Raw genomic sequence first — 17,541 nt, 5'->3', positions numbered from 1 at the left:
CACATTTGTGTAATGTATGTGTATTACTAACTCAGGGATCTGAATAGTGTGCACCTGGTCCTAACTTAAGGGAACCATTGCAGGGGACTGGAGGTATGTCCCTGGAGGACAGAGTCATGACTCTGGAAACTTGTGCCATTCCCCTGTGAGATTCTCCCACATGGGAGTACTTAACAAATGAGTTCAGCACTCTCACAAGAAAAGTGAGGACTAAGTATCTGGGTCACACTGGACAAGTACTAGCCAGTTAACCAGGACATGGCTACATGGCTGTCTCAACAATTACCTTCCAATTCCAGTGCTTAAGCAGCATGTCAACTGCACTCAGCAAAATGGCTTCTCCAAGGACAGTGCATGTATGTATGATGAGAAAATGCATGGAGCTGCCTGGGACTGGGGAAGCTTGGATTTAAGGATTCAGAATTCTACTTTCAGATTCTTTCTATTAGGAGATTTTGGAGTGAGAGGTGATCCTTGAAACAAATGGGACTGCTTACAGTCTAAGGAAGAATCTCCTATGTCGTTTAGGTATTTTGACTCCTGTTGCAATTCATTTGTAATATAACAAAGCAAACCCTATTCTTCACTTCTGATCCTTTTTTACATGAAATAATGAGAAAGGAGGCACAAGCAAATTCATCCTTCCCAACCTTAAATTTTCATAAACTTGTCTGGAGTAATGCTTTTAAAAATATGAACTATTTAGCTGCGTGCTGGTGGCTCATGCCTGCAATCCTATCTACTTGGGAAACTAAGATCCAAAGATCATGGTGTAAAGCCAGCCTGGGCAGAAAAAGCTGTGAAATTTTTATTTCCAATTAACTAGCAAAAATCTGGAAGCAGAGCTGTGTGTGGCTTAAGTGGTCTTAAACAAAGAAGCCAAGTGAGTGTGCAAGCCCCAGCATCGGCATACACACATAAAAATCTGAGCTTTCCCTGCCTTTGCAAGTGTTTTGTATAGCCAAAAATAGATGTGAATAAACAGTCTCCAAATATCTAAATTCAGAAACCACTGAACATGTGAAAATGCTTTTGCTCAAAAGGTAATACTTATCTCTCCAAAATCTCAATTCAGCTGTGATTATTTAACCCTTAATCCTGCTTTAGAATGAATCTAATAGAAAGAATGGATGCATCTTTCTGTCTTTCTGTCTCTGTTGGCAACTCTGTCATGACAAAAGTCAGTCTGGAAATACCAAAGGGCACCTGACAGAGGCCTGTGGGCCTCTCATACAGCGGCGGCAGGAAGTGCCACAGTGAGAAGTTGGAAATGAACTTGAAGTCAGGATTCCAGGAAGGTGTTCCAGGTCACATTTCCTCAAACTGCTCCAAAGGATAAGCTCAGCTAATGTCCCAGCAGATATCAAGAGAAAACTCAAGCCCCGTTATCTTCGCTCTCCTATTATCTCCTACCTATATCCTGACTGAGATCAAGTGTAAATTTCTCCACACAAAAATTCTAATGGAAAGATTTGGCCAGGGAGAAATTTGATATCTGCATAGTAGAAACATTTTTAATGGATGAGCATTCACTGAGTGCTAGAACAAAAGCATGGATGAAAATAAAAAAACTTCCTCACATTATAATATTGCAGTCATCATATCTTGTGGTAGGGGAGTCCTTGAAGGAATAGGAATTTAAGCAGGCCATGCTTGAGGAGCTAAATGGAATGGGAGATTTGGGGTATGTGTTAGCAAACCACCAGGTTATCCAGCCCCACAGAAAACATGCCACAGCAGGGGAGCGCCTCTAAGCCTTACATTTGAGTCCTGTGTATAACTTTTCAGTATATTATCAGAGGAGAAATCAATAAAGCATGTTCAATGATGAGATCATTTTTGACTAGGATAATTTGAATAATGCACCAAATGTTAATAATTTTTAAAAATGCATTAACAACAATTTTTCTCTTTCTCTTTAAACTTAATGTTCTCTTGAAACCCAATATCCATGTGACTGGTTATATGGTTTGTCCTGTTGCTGAACATACCAGCTGTCAGAAAAGGTAACTATTTATACATTCTTGCTATATTTAAGAGTCATAGGGCCAAGGGAGTAGCTCAGAGTTTAAGTGTTTTCTTAGCACATGGAAAGCCTTTGGTTCGATCCTCAACACACGAATATATTCTCTTCCTATAATGTGTATATATTCACATACACCTACATATGTGGGGAAACATATACATGTACGTGCATATACAGTCATATATACTTAAGAGTGTAAATACATATGTTATCACAGATAAGAAATAGCCTTTCTTGTTTTTGTTTCTCCCCTTGCCTCATACTGTACAGGAGGCTGTATTGCAGCTGACACACGTGTTTTTGACGACATGACTATTTCCAGGGCAGACTAAAATAAGCAATGATGAAAATCTACTTGTATTATAAATCTGACTGTGAGCATAGTGGCACCTACCTGTAATCTCAGCACGTGGGAGTCAGGAGAAGCACTTGAGAAGCAGGAGGATCTCAGATTCAGAGTCATCCTGGGTCCATAGTGAGTTCAAGACCAGCCTGACTGCAAAAGTCTCTGTTAGAAAATATTCCACAGGAGCCCCATATATGATTCCTTATGAGATTCTGAGAGGCTCAGGATTTGCTAGGATGACGTAGGGGAATCTGATCTAAATAGACCAGAATGCCTCTCTATTTCTGTTCCACATTTTAAATGTCTCCAGGCTCTTTCTCTCTCACACTCAGTATCTCTCAATGAATGATCTTGTTTGATTTCAAAATCAACTCTGCAATGCAGATAGCAATAGTTATTATCTCATCCAGCAGCAGAAGAAATTGATGCTCAGAGTAGTTGAACAACTTGCCCACACTAACGTGGTTTATAACATAAGGTATGACTTACAACATAGGATGGACTTTGAACGAAAGCCAGTTTTTCCAACTCAACTAAATGAGCTTCCTATTATAATTCCTTGCTAGCTAAGAAATATAAGGAAATGAGATAATAGAAAATACATATTGGAGATTTTATTTTTAATGTATTTTGTGGGTGTAAATGTCAACCAGCAGAGTGAAATAGATTATTGAATGTAAGAAAACATCTCAGCCAGTCAGGGACTGTTTATTGGCTGGAGAGGGTTGTTTCTCCTCCAGCTTATGAGCAGGATTGTGAATGTTTTGTCCATAGGGTGCATGTACTAAGGTGCATTTTTTCACTTATTATAAAGTCTGAATAATCTTTTACATAACAAAGGAATTTTCCTTTAAGAAATTGGAAATCCATATCATTAATAAAGACTTTTCCATTGTGATGTGTCTTTAGGAGGAAGAAATTGTTGACTGGTGGAGTAAATTTTATGCTTCCTCAGGGGAACATGAAAAATGTGGACAGTATATTCAGAAAGGCTACTCCAAACTCAAGGTACCTGGACCTATGCTTCTTTGGGTGGAGGAACCAGAATCTCTTAAGATAGGCCCCAGTATGCACACAACCCTGGGTTTGATCCCAGTACAGAAAAACAAAACAAAACAAAACCCAAACCCAAAAACCACTGAAAGGCTAAAAGACTAAAAAGGGGAGACGCCAGGAGTAGCTTTGGCCTCTCAGAGCCTCTTGCAACAGGCTTGGCTTCACCAAAGTTCTCAGGCTTGAGGACAGCTGTTGAGTTATGGTTGTGTGACTTCCACTTTGGTTGGGGCTTGTGGGCATCTGGCAGAGACCTGAGAATGGGTTGGTACCATACTAATTAGATTAATGAGTATCCAGTTTGGCTCAGGAAGACCCAGAAGTCACAGTGCCCTGTGCAAAGCAGCACAAGATGAAAAGCAGGCCAAATCCAATCTATGGTTATAGATATTAGTTTAGTAGCCTCCGGCAGAGATGAGGTCTGAGTTGCATCCATACCACAATTTGTTTACCCAGCTCTCCTGAGGATGTAGCTGCTACACACATTCTTGAATCAAATGGACCCATTTTTATTTCTCTTAGGGAAATACTTGGTAATGCAACTTCTGGGTCCTAGAAAGTAGGAAACATTTTTCAAAGTAGCTAAATCATCCTACACCCCCACCAGCAATGTGAGAGTTCCAGTTGCTCCATTCACATCCTTATGTCCATTTGGTCAGTACTGACTTCAGACTCCTGCAGCCTAAGGAGACATTCAGAATTGGTTGTTTGTTTTTCTCAGATATATGACTGCGAACTTGAAGATGTCACAGACTTCGAGGGCCTGACAGACTTCTCAGATACTTTCAAGTTGTACCGAGGCAAGTCAGAGGAGAATGAAGACCCTTCTGTGGTGGGAGAATTCAAGGTGAGTAAGATATGTGTTCATCCCGATTCAAATCCACTTTGGTCCTTTTTTTAAAAATTTGTTTTTTGAGATCTGTACACAATCATCCTGCCTCAAAGCTCCCAAGTGCTGAAACTATAAGCATGCACCATCACAGCTAGAAACTCTTATTTTCTTTATAAACCTATGATAAAGGAAAAGCAAACCCTGGGGCAGGACCAAATTCTCCCGCTCTTCACAAGGAGGGAGTGAGGAGAGCCGGAGCAATGCAGGCCATTTCTCAGTGTCTCTTCCTCTCTGCCTGCTCATGCCAGTGTCTTGAACTCTGGATTTCAACTTCCTCAAACCCTCTCCTGCTCCCATTCCACCGCCCTCCTGACTGTCATCAGAACCATGCAACAACTTCCCAGTCCATTGTCTTGTCCATCCTCCCTGGAACCAAATGCCATCCTGGGTCTGGATGGCTTGGAAACATCAGTTGGGTTTCCACAGAATCAAGTCTCAACTTCTCCCAAAGGCAGAGCTAGCCTTTCACAAGCATGTGTCCCTTGTGTCACCCCTCTCTCAGGCACCCCACCCTCCTGTTCCAAACACACCCTGTCCTCTCTCTCACAGCTTGGAGCCTTAGGACAGGCTCTACTTCCTACCCTAGAAGCCCTCCCTTTCATCTCTGTGCTAAGTCCTACTCAGGCTCTAAGCACCAGCTCAGATGTCACAGTGTCAGGAGTTCCTTGGTTGCTTTAGGGAGCATGACTCCCTCTGGGCTCCCACGGGTGTGGGCTCACCTCGCTGTGAAAGCACCTTCTACATGACATGGGTTTACATGGATGCCTCTCCCTCCAACCACACTTGGCAAAGCCATGACAGATAGACTGTCTCTTCCTCATCCTTTGTCAATAGCCAACGTGGCTAATGACTCAGGGGATTAGACCTACTTGTGGTCTCAATCCTTCCCACTCCAGCTTCCCACCAGCAATCAATCAATCAACAAAGGTAGAAGGTGGCGCTAATTTAGCAGCCTTGGGCCAGACTATATTCCTTGAGTGGAGGGTCTTTGATTCCTCCCACATAGTAGGTCTTACTTGATGTGTCTTCCTGGGTGCAGATGGCTGAAACAAAGACCCATGTGTTCTGATCCCAACTGTGGGTGCTTGCCTTTGTACTGAAGGTGGTTTTGAGATCAAGTGTACAGACTCTACAACTGGCCTGCTGGCATCCTCATTCTAAAGACATTTGTTGTGCCCCTAACTAGATGTACCAGTTCCAAGTTAGATTCTGGTAGAAGAATAGTGATCAAAGCCTAACATTCCCCACCCTGAGGAAGCTGGCCATCTAGTGAGGACAAATTAATAAATCATTTCAAATAATCAATGCTGGTACTGAGGGCTACAGGAGGATGGGCAGGACACAGCCACACCAGGTAGGCAGGAAGGTGTTGGCAAGACGTGACATCTTACAGCTAGGATCTGAAGGCTGAGCCCATTCTCCTGAGAGTGGAACAGGGTATACAGAGCTGATAAGGAAGACAGGAAGTCATCTCAATACCATATTTGGGCTTATATACCTCTTTCAAAGGAAAGGCAGCTTTTCATCCCTCCTGGCCACCAGAGTGACCTCTCCATCTTGCTCAGCTCATTTTCTGCTTCTTTGGATTTCTCATATAATTAGTTTTGGCTGGGCACAGGTGGCAACTCCCACCTAGAATCCTAGCTACACAAGAGGCTGAGATCTGAGGATTGTGGTTCAAAGGCAGCCTGGGTAGGAAACTCCATGAGACTCTTTTCTCTAATTAGCCACCAAAAAGCCAGAAATGGAGTTGAGGCTCAACTGGTACAGTACCAGCTTTGAGTAAAAATTTAAAAAACCCAAGGGACAGAGCTCAGGATCTGAGTTCAAGCCCCAGCACCTGCTTTAAAAGAAAAAAAAATGTTGAACAAGGTGCTGGTGGCTCATGCTTGTAATCCTAGCTACTAAGGAAGCTGAGATCTAAGGATCATGATTTGAAGCCAGCTGGGGCAGGAAAGTTGTCAATACTCTTATTTTCTATTAATCATAGACAAAGCTGGAAGTAGAGCTGTGGCTCAAGTGGTAGAATGCGAGCCTTGAGCAAAAGACACTCAGGGTCAGCGTCCAGACCCTGAGTTAAAGCCCTAGGATTGGTTAAAAAAAAAAAAAAAAAGTTTCTTTGGAATCCATTTCAATCCATCCTTTTCCAATCCAGGAAAGTCATCTCTCCTCACCTGGAAGTGGAGGGCATTGCCCAGTCCCTAGGGCCTAACTTATGAGTCATATGTGCATCTCTCTCTTAGGGCTCTTTTAGGATCTATCCGCTGCCAGATGACCCCAGTGTGCCAGCCCCTCCCAGGCAGTTTCGGGAATTACCTGACAGCATTCCACAGGAATGCACAGTGCGGATTTACATTGTTCGAGGCTTAGAGCTGCAGCCCCAGGACAACAATGGCCTGGTAAGCATTTGGTGTGGGGCCTTCTACTGTAGCAAGGTAATTACAGTCTTCAGCCTGGGTAATTGTGTGTTCTTTCTTCTTGGGCGTCTGTTATCTCACTAAGGGAAAGATACTCTATCATAAACAATGCTTTCAGGAGGGGTGTCCCAGTGAGAATTTACCTGAGAGCCTGCAGGACTTAAGGCCCTCTGGTTCATCCTTCTCACCTTACCCTAGTGACCTGGGACACGGCTGTTTCAGTCATAGGCCCCTCCCCACCTGGTTACCCACACAGCTGCTCTGAAGGCTGGCTGCCACCCAAAGGGCATGTCCCTTTCTTTAGGTACACGGTGTCACCTTGTCATTAGTTGGGAGTGGGTATGGAAGCAAGTTGAGTCAATCCCAGAAACTGAGTTGATTTTGCACTTGGGGATGACATAATATCTCATCTGTCTTGTCCTGGCAGTGTGACCCATACATAAAAATAACACTGGGCAAGAAAGTTATTGAAGATCGAGACCACTACATTCCCAATACTCTCAACCCAGTTTTTGGCAGGTAATGTACATTTTTATACGTTTTTGTCATTCATTTCTTAACAGATTAGGTACTAAGGAGATATATATATATATATATATATATATTTGTGTGTACACATATATACACATATATAGACATATACACACATATATACACAATATATTATATTATCAATAATATATATGTATATATGAAATGGGTGCCCAATCCTGTTCTAGGTCCTAAAACTATGATCATGATTAGACAAATATCCTAGTTGGAGAGGCAGTAAGAAATAGATAAATATGTAGGAAAAATGATTTTGTCAGAGTGAGTGCCATGGGGAAAATAAGTCACAAGGTGAGCTTTTGTAAGCAGAGTTTTGCTCTGAGCCCTAGCAGAGTCAAGAGACAGAGTTTTGTACGAGGCCTAGAAGTCTAAGTTCAGGAATTCTGTGCCAGGAGAGGATTTAGCCAGGTGAAATGCAATCTGTTTTGAATCTAGTACATTTTGTTTCCGCAATTTCCACCCAGTGAATAGATTACTGACTCTGCTATTCAACCAACCCATCAAGGGGACAGAAAGGGAGGGGTAGGGTTAGATATTTGGCTTCATGTATCTTTTTTCTCCCCTAAATCCTTGAAGTAGCTTTCTTTTCTTCCAGATCACAGCCTAGGACTTACTTTGGATCTGTTACATTTGTTCATCAGAACCATCTCAAGTGACTGTTACGTAGGCTGGCAGTAACTAATAGCTGCTGAGCACTTCCTGTGTGCAGACACCATACCTAGCCATCTATAGAAAACATCTCCATAATCTCACAGTCCAGTGGTGTGCTATTAGTATCCCCATATTACAACAGAGGAAAAACTGAGGCTCTGAGAGAATCCATGCCTAACATTCCCTGATCAGGGGCAGAGGCCAATTTGAAGTCTAGCCATCTGAGCCCAGTATCTATGCAGCTTCAACCCTGAAGTCTGCTGCTGCTGCTGCTGCTACTCTGATCTGATGATCGCCGTGTCAAACTTATTAGCAGGGCCGGGCAGGGTGTAACAGCCCAGCCCAGCTTCCAGGGTGAGACCACAGGGTTCCCAGAGCTGTCACCAAGCTTGTAAGTGACAGAATTTAGCTTAGGAAGAAATTCCTGACTTGGAGCACCAAGCTTTCCCAAAACCTTTGGTAGTGTTTCCTATTTGTAGAAAAGCCATCACTTGGAGAAAAGTGTTCTTGGTTGAAACATTAACACAAATAGTGCTTTCTCCCCAAACTTTGCAGAGTGGGAGAAAGAACATTGTGTATTTGTTTGCCAGGTGGCTTTTATTTGTTGGTTTGTGTCATTATGCATGTTCTGTCTCTCTCTGTGTCTCCTGCATATGCATGATCTTTGTCATGTGATCAGTCTCTTAGGTTTGAGCCCACGGTTCTTACACACAGGCATGGAAGGCCACACACTCACACTTCAAACCTGCATGTACACACACACACACACACACACACACACACACACACACACACACACACACACACACACGGGAGTGTGGGGAGTGGAAGTAATCCTCTGGCTCTGCAATATGATCGTTTTCCTTTTCTTCCACTGATCCAGCCTCTAGGTCTAGACAGGAAAAGGCACGCAGGGCAGGAAGCAGGGCTCCATGCAAGGAAAGCAGGGGAAAGCCAGCTTTAAAGGGAAAACGGCCGCCCTGTCTGAATCACTCGTCTCAGAGGAGCCAAGCACAAGCTTAATTAAGTGGCAGGAAAAGTCTTGCTGGAAGCCACCCTGCCAGGAAGTGATGCTGTCAGCTCACCCAGCCAATGGCTGGCGGGCAGGCGGATGTGCTGACTTTCCCTCAGCCAGCAAGGTGGAGCCTAGGAGCCGGACTCTGCCAAGGGAGTACAGTAGCTCCGTCCATGGCCTCAGGCTTAGGAGGTGGCTTTCTTCTCAATAGTAATTTGGGGGGCGGGGGAGGGGGAAGGTGGGGAGGAGAACTCCAAGGCAGGAATTTGGGAAACAGCAACCTTTTCTTTGTGCTTGACCATCATAAGAGTGTATTATCATCACATCTTGGCATTCTCCAGCTCATAGTCAACAGAGTATCAGTGTCTCATAAAAGATAAATTGATGTTCCAGGTGGAGAGGGGAGAGGTGTTATTTAGTCAAACCAAGGCACCTAAGGTCAAAACAGAAATCATTGCAGGACTTCTCAGAGCCCTGAGTTTGTCCAGCAGAACTCAAAAATAGAGGCTGGAAATCAAAAGAACCAAAGCCCATGATGGAGCCAGAGTATATGGGAGACCTCTGCATGTCACACCATATTGGTGACCTCCATCTAGGCACCTCCCCTTTCCTACTGGGATAGGTCGAAGATATTCCCTTAGCCAGGGGTCACTGAGACATGGCAGGGACTAGGGAGCTGTGAACCAGGGTTCTTGTGGCTTGCTGATCTCTCTGGGAGGGAGGAGGTGGTGCTTAGGATCCTCGGTTGATAGGTATGTGATAATATTCAAGTTAATGATATTATGATACTTTATCATCATCATCATCATCATCATCATCATCATCATCATCATCATCATCATTCTTTTGTTGGTTGTAGGGCTTGAACTCAGGGTCTGGGTGCTGTCCCTGACCTCTTTTGCTCAAGGCTAGCTCTCTACCACTTTGGGCCACAGCTCTACTTCTGGGTTTTGAGTGGTTAATTGGAGATAAGAGTCTCACGGGGACTTTTCTGCCCAGGCTGGCTTTGAACCGTGATCCTCAGATCTCAGCCTCCTGAGCAGCTAGGATTACAGGCATGAGCCACCACCACCTAACAATACTTTATTATTATTGTCAAGTGTTTCCTATATAGTTCTTTGCTTGGTTCTTACAACAACACAGATGGTAGGTATAGTTACCATTTTATAGAGGAAAAAACTGGACCCAGAGAAGTTAAGTACCCTAGAGTTCACAGCCAGAAAGCAACATAGCTAGGATTTGAACATCGGTATTTAAGCCCATAGCTTTCTCCTGAGCAAAGTAATCTCCTTTTGTTTTATTACTCATATGTATCAAGTCTCCCAACTTTCCCTGGATGCACTAGTCTGTGGTTCCCACTGCCTGGGAATTCTTTGTGTGGACCTGAATCTTTTGTGAGATACCTGGATGGATGGTGGAAAGTCTAACCTGTTCCTCTCTATTTAGGATGTATGAACTAAGCTGCTACTTACCTCAAGAGAAAGACCTGAAAATTTCCGTCTACGATTATGACACCTTTACCCGGGATGAGAAGGTTGGAGAGACCGTGATTGACCTGGAGAATCGCTTCCTCTCCCGCTTCGGCTCCCACTGTGGCATCCCTGAGCAGTACTGCATGTGAGTCATTCTGGCCGTGAGTGGGGGCCATTTGTTTCCCTAACACTAAGGCCTTCTTTCACTGAGATGTTGCTCCTTTCAGTTGGTTAAGTGACTTGTTAACTCATTCATTAAATTTTTTTTGGCAGTCCTGGACTTTTAACTGAGGGTTTTTGAACTCTCTGGTGTTCTATCACTTGAACTATGTCCCAAGCCTTTTGTTTTTTGCTTTTAGTTTATTTTTCAAGATAGCATCATGCATGTTTTCTCCAAAGCTGGCCTTGGACTCTGATCCTCCTATTTACACCTCCTGCTAAGTGTTTGTGGAGTCTTAGTAACATTTGTTTTTAACATGATTATCTAGGAGCCAGAGCTGCTACCTTGCTGGCTTTATGCCATAGTCTGTGTAAATGGCAGCCACTGGAGCAGTAGGATGCCTTGCCTAGGTGGCACTGGGGGAAATTGTCAACCAGCCTCTTCCACTGGATGTCAGCAACATGTGATGGCAATTCTCTGCCCTCTGGAAACAGCTCTAATGCTCCAAACTGATGAATTTTGTGGTGTCTCCCTAGCCCTGCCTGCTCTCCAGTGGTTTCCTAGGTATCTAATGAGATAGAGCTTGCAATTTCTGTTCTATGAGTTTGCCCTCTTATGACTATAGTGATCTGAGTGAGACTTCTTGTCTTACAGAGAAAATGAAAAACAATAGCCAGGTACTAGTGGCTCATGCCTGTAACCTAGCTACTCAGAAGGCTGAGATTAGAGAATTGTTGTTCAAAGCTAGCCAGGGCAGGAAAGTCCGTAAGACTTATCTCCACCAAAAAGCTGGAAGCAGAGCTGTGACTCAAGTGGTAGAATGCCAGCCTTGAGCAAAAAAGCTCAGGGATAGTGCCCAGGCCCTGAGTTCAAGCCCCAAGACCAGCATACACACACACACACACACACACACACACACACACACACACACACACACACACACACACACACACACACACACACACACACACAATAACAGTAACAGTAACTTAAAATGATGATGATGATGATTGGCTGAGACAAAAATCATCTGGACTTTAGGCCTCTGAAATAGATTTCTAGGTAGAAGGGAAGGCATACAGCACATTTCCTGTTCTTACTCTGGAGTACCTAGAAGAAACTGAGTACACATGTGTAAATCTAAGAAGAACACATGACCCACAGTAATTCTGGGATATGTGATATTTTCCCCAGCTCTGGAGTCAATACCTGGCGAGATCAGTTGAGACCAACACAGTTGCTTCAAAATGTAGCCAGATTCAAAGGTTTCCCACAACCCATCCTTTCTGAAGATGGAAATAGAATCCGTTATGGAGGACAAGACTACAGTTTGGATGAATTCGGTGAGTACACAGCAGTGGATTATAACCCGTTCTTTTTTTCTTTTTTCTTTTTTGGTCAGTCATGGGGCCTGAATTCTGGGCCTGGGCGCTGTCTCTGAGCTCTTCAGCTCAAAACTAGCGCTCTACCACTTGAGCCACAGCAGCACTTCTGGCCTGTTCTGCTTATGTGGTACTAAGGAATTGAACCTAGGGTCTCATGCACACAAGGCAAGCACTCTACCACTGACCTAACTTCCCAGACCTATAGCCTATTCTTAGTGCTGCATTTAGGGATGGGTGGACAGAGCCAGGGTGTTAATCATACCACACAGGACCACACACAACAAAAGCCACACCATAGCAAACTTCTATTGTCTTGTCACCTGTCAAAGTGGACACAGTTTCTTGACTTACATTTCACTTAGAGATCTGAACACCAAGTTCTAATAGCTTGTTTCTGTGTGATACATAATTAACTCAGAATTTTTCTTCCAAGTTTATTCCAGCTCTTTTCTTAGAAATCTCAGGAATGCTGGTGGGGGTAGGGGAGGGTTGTCCAAGAGGCTGCTATGTCCTCATCTTGCTCATATCAAAGGATGGGTTCTTATTGTATCCCACCCAATCACCTGGGATGTACCACCATTTCTGACACATAAGCATTTGGCCACACTGTGTCAAAGGTGGAAATCCACTTCACAGGGCATCAGTGCTCTGTATTTGGAAAGGTGAGGTAGCGCCGTACTAGCCTTGAAGGATGTGTGGGAAAGCTACACATCGACACAAGAGAACAAACTTGCTTCCTAACCCTCAACTTGATGCTGACATTGTGAGAAACTAGGTTCTCTCTTTCCATCTTGATGTGGATTATGTCAAACCAGGGATGCAGTTCATTGGTAGACTACTTACCTAACATGTACAAGGTACTGAGCTTGATCCCCAACACTGCACACACAAAATATTAATATTAATACTAATAATAATATCAGGAGGATTTAGTCAATCTCAAGAAGAATTAGATATTTAAGAACTGTTGGTGCTGCTCTTATATGTGGACTTGGAAAAGCAACTGATATTAAGGAGGAGACATCCTAATCTAGTGATGAAGGGTATCCCAAATAATAAAATTGCTCTCCAAAACATCTAAATCTGTCCTGAGGATTTTTCCAGTTAATATTGTAATATAATAAAATACTCTAAGCTGGCACAGGGGCTTACACCTATAATCCTAGCTACTCAGGAGGCTGAGATACAGGGATCTCAGTTCAAAGCCACCCAGGCAGGAAAGTCTGTAAGACTCTTATCACCACTAAACTACCCAAAAAAACAGAAGTAGAGCTGTGGTTCAAATGGTAGAGCCCTAGCCTTGAGCAAAAAGGTATCCAAGGACAGTACCCAGGCCCTGAGTTCAAACTCCAGGACTGGCACAAAAAATACAATACTCCAAAACTTAACAACTGAAGGGTTTTTTTTTGGGGGGGGGGAAGGGGAGGAGGTCCGATATCAAAGAAGGACTTGGCTGAGCAGTTCTCCCTTAAGATTGCTTATAAAGTTGCAGTCAAATGTTGTTTGCGGCCATAGTCACTTAGAAGCTCTGCTGGTGAGGGCTGGCAGTTGATGCTGGTTCTCACTGAGGCTGTTATTAGAGCACATTATCCCTGCAACGAGTCAGTCTCTGGGTATTCAGGCTTCTTACAGAATGGAGTATCCTAAGAAAACTAGGCAGGAGTTTCTTAGCCTAGCCTTGGGACTCAAACTACTTCCTTTCTCCCTTTGTTAATGTTTCATTATATCTCTAGATTAAAGAGAAAGGCCACAGAATCCACTGTTCAATGGGATAAGTGAGAATTTGGGGCTCATATCTTTAGACTACTACCCATATACCCATATGCTAGTTGCTATAACAACTAACCATCTAAATTTAAGTGGCTTAACAACTGACAAGTTTCTCTCTCATTAATTTTAGACATTGTTAGATGCAGTGTCATCTAGGCCACCCACTGTTCATTCTTACATAGAGGACTCTGAAGGTGGCCTGTGTCTACTTTGATCAGAGTCTGAGTTTTCCCTTCTCTTCTAAGCCCTTCTACCTTCAAACTCTGCCATGATTCTGCACAGACATCTACAGTTTTTATTCTTCTCCACATCCAAAAGGGAAAGGCACATGGAGGATCCTATAAGGGAAGGACTTAGGAGCCAGATGATACATATCTCACCTCCAAGCGTGTTACAGTCTAGCTGAATTTGGTCACATGGCCATTTCTAGCTGCAAGGGAGGCTGGGAAACAAGCTGACTGCAAGTCTGTGCCACATAAATAAGTAGACTGGTTTTTTGTTTTGCTTTTTGTGTTTTTGGTTTTTTACCTGTTTTAGTATGTCTGGTTCCTTTGTTATTGGCAGTCCACAAGTTGGATGTGAGTCTGGGTGCTGTTTCTATCCCTGATTCCTTTGCAAGTTGAGGTTCACATGCTGGCTGTGCCTATCTGTTTTTCAATGTTTGGAATGAAATGCAGATGAAATGCTGCCAGGGCAGCCATTCTATTTCTGACTGCCCACCCCTGTTTCAATGTCATTTTCCATTGTAGAAGCCAACAAAATCCTGCATCAGCACCTTGGGGCCCCCGAAGAGCGTCTTGCCCTTCACATCCTCAGGACTCAGGGGCTGGTTCCTGAACATGTGGAAACAAGGACTTTGCACAGCACCTTCCAACCCAATATCTCACAGGTGAAGACCCAGGCCTTGAAGACCCATCATCCACACTCCAAATGTAGACAAAGATTTGCCTCCTGAATCATGCTTAATGCTTTTAGATACACGAGCAGCAGATGTGAGATGTACATTGGCTTCATCTCAAAGAGATTTATTGTAAGGGTGTTCAGGGAACTCACTACATGCCAACATGAGATTGTCTATGATCCAGAAAAAAGAAACTTGAACCAGGGCCTCCTCCTATCTCCTACTTTTCTCCCAGAGTCTATTTAATCTTTTCTCTTGCTGTGTGTGATCACCTTCCTATGAGCTTCAGTGCCATGTTTGGGGGGTTATATTGTAGTCCCACCTGTTTCTAAATGTATAAGGATTGTTTGCCTCAGCCTCCAAGTTGTCTACCAATGAACTACCAGTAGCCAGAAGAGTGGAACTGGGGAAAGTGACTGAGTGATCTTGACCTGGCTCGAGGAAGATGTGCTATCTGAAACTGAAGAGTCATGGGAGCAGGCCACAGTTCCCAAGAGGGCAGATCATAGGGGCCATGCACCTTGTGATGGGGACTAGTCAATCCCAAGAGATGGAGAGCAGTTTTCAGAGAAACAGTGTAAGACATAGCCAATGACAAAATATTGAACATGGAAGACCGTTGTAATGAACAATTTGTAGGGCAGGTCAACAAGGATTTGGATTCACTAGGCATAGGAATATGAATTTTAACCAGTACCTGGAGAGGTTCTGATTGCAGATGGCTGGGGTGTTCACACTTCAAGAAATAGTAATCTACCAGATGCAAATATTGTTAACCCTTACTTTAAGAGTATAGGCAAAAGTTATGACTAAGGTATAGCCATAAGTGACCTGATCTTACTAGATCATTTTAATACTTCTTGTTTTATTTTGTGTTACATTTCCATTTCTTCTCATTCTGATTCTTCTTCCTTCCACTAAAGAACCTACTCATCCCTTCTCTTCCCTCCTACCCCTCACTTGTAGGAAGAAACTCGATATATGACAAAGTAAGGAAGATTTCTCCCTGGGAACCCACCAACCTCCCATTACTTCTGTTTACAGCATTAAACACAGACTGTGGCTAGGTTTTAGAGACACCTGGACGCCTGATGTCCTGAAGCATGCCTGATGTATTGTAGAGCCCTGAGCCCTGAGATTAGTGGGAAGAGAGTCTGGATCATAGTAAAATATATTCCTTTTCAAGAGCTCCATGTAATTCATTTAGATAGCAATGCATTAGGAAGCCAATCTAGTGGTTTCTTTGGCAACCTTCTGAAAAGACCGGTCTGTTTGTGTCTGAAGTCAGTCTACAGAACATCCAAAAGTAGTTTGGAGACTATAAATTGGTTTGTATGGCTGATATAGTTTCAAAAAGGCATTTTTAGCCTGTCTGAAAGAACATTCCAGTTAGATGGATGGGTTCAGTTCATTGCAGCCAAATAGCTGAGCAAGGCTTCACCAAGATGGCGGCACTAGTATCCATCCACACCCTTGCCCTTCCATGAGCCTTCTCCTGGGTGGTGGTCATTGGGTGAGTGGATGGCAGGGAATTCTCACTTTTTGGAAACAGTAACATTCTTATCATTGTTTCGTTCCCTCCTTTGAAAGTGCCATGTTGTATGTTTTTTCTTTACAAAGAAAGTTAAATACCATTTAACTGATTTTTTTTAATCTTGAGGAAAATGGAGAATCTGTTGGGTGTTGTATTACTGAGAGTAGGCCTGTGATGATCATTCGAATGACAGTATAAGGACTGTTAGAGTACAAAGGACCAAGTTATAAATTTTTGTGAGTGTGTGTTTGTGTGTAGAGGATGGGAGTTGTATTAGCAATGGGATTCCCCTCAGTTTATTAACCAGGGAAAGCTCAGGCTGTAATTAAAGTGGGCACAGGCCACCTTCAGAGACTCTTAGGTAAGCATGGGCGGTGGATAGCCTAGATGACATTGCAGATATGAGATTTACCTTGGCTTGCTCTTCTACTCCACCAACTGCTTTCCATAGGGACCTAAACATTAGCAAGCCTGAAGAAATAGTTTCATTTAAGCACTATGATAGAAAGTTGTGATTTATTCTACCCATAGAATAACTTTAGTTCTCTTTCCATTTTTTGCTGGTTTAGGGAAAACTTCAAATGTGGGTAGATGTTTTTCCCAAGAGTTTGGGACCACCAGGCCCTCCTTTCAACATCACACCACGGAAAGCCAAGAAGTAAGTAATCTTGGGATTCTGCTGCCTAGGCTTGGGACTTGGTCCAGTGCCAGAACAAAGTTCCTTCAAAATATACCCTTTTTAGGTATTACCTGCGAGTGATCATCTGGAACACCAAGGATGTCATCCTGGATGAGAAAAGCATCACTGGAGAGGACATGAGTGACATCTATGTCAAAGGGTAGGAAGAGCATGCTGGGAATGAAATAGATTCCCATTTATTGTCAGTGTTTTGGATAGCCACTGTAGGTAGGATTCGTGGTTATTTGAAGCTATTTTATGTAATGGATGTGTTCTGCTTAGGTAGCTTCAGGAAAATACAAGGTAGGATTCTTAAATCAAGCAGAAGTATTTCATGACTATGAAAATTGATTAATTATTTTCCATTTTTCTTTTTAATAATGTAAAATTTCTGAAGTTTATTAAGCATATTTGTTATTGCTACGACTTTTCAGCCAATATAGTCTTTTCATTCCTCTTTGATAGTTTAGAAAACCAGCCTTAGAAACACACTAAAGCCTCCAGAATTTCTTTTTGCATTCATTTCATTGCCAATAGCCAATGTTCCTGGATATCAAGAGACATTGACCCTGACAGATTGCCCCTGATAATGACAAAGCACCTGCATCCAATGTGAAAACATCATCATGGTTTATTGCTTTTTCTATTCAACACAGAAGTCTGTGTTGATGCTCATTTTTTGCTGTGCCTC

General features: G+C 43.1%; 1 protein-coding gene across 5 annotated transcripts in view; it reads left to right on the top strand.

Annotated features, from left to right (window-relative positions):
• Window positions 1–17,541, top strand: part of Myof (myoferlin) — a 134,126-nt gene that overhangs the window by 103,548 nt on the left and 13,037 nt on the right. For 3 of the 5 annotated variants that reach the window (XM_070021219.1, XM_070021218.1, XM_070021216.1), the window contains 10 exons: window positions 1,995–2,006; window positions 3,282–3,380; window positions 4,147–4,272; window positions 6,561–6,716; window positions 7,162–7,253; window positions 10,396–10,566; window positions 11,776–11,924; window positions 14,486–14,625; window positions 16,741–16,829; window positions 16,915–17,010. In XM_070021219.1, the coding sequence (XP_069877320.1) occupies window positions 1,995–2,006; window positions 3,282–3,380; window positions 4,147–4,272; window positions 6,561–6,716; window positions 7,162–7,253; window positions 10,396–10,566; window positions 11,776–11,924; window positions 14,486–14,625; window positions 16,741–16,829; window positions 16,915–17,010 (1,130 nt within the window). Of the gene's footprint in view, window positions 1–299; window positions 357–1,994; window positions 2,007–3,281; window positions 3,381–4,146; window positions 4,273–6,560; window positions 6,717–7,161; window positions 7,254–10,395; window positions 10,567–11,775; window positions 11,925–14,485; window positions 14,626–16,740; window positions 16,830–16,914; window positions 17,011–17,541 lie in introns of all 5 variants that reach the window. The other 2 variants (XM_070021215.1, XM_070021214.1) reach the window with 1 other exon arrangement.

The sequence above is a fragment of the Dipodomys merriami genome, unplaced genomic scaffold (genome assembly GCF_024711535.1).
Source record: "Dipodomys merriami isolate MVZ:Mamm:240054 unplaced genomic scaffold, mDipMer1.0.p SCAF_14, whole genome shotgun sequence".
Taxonomy (NCBI): Eukaryota; Metazoa; Chordata; class Mammalia; order Rodentia; family Heteromyidae; genus Dipodomys; species Dipodomys merriami.
The sequence above is the reverse complement of the archived record's forward strand: the minus strand, read 5'-3'. Positions and strand labels throughout refer to the sequence as shown.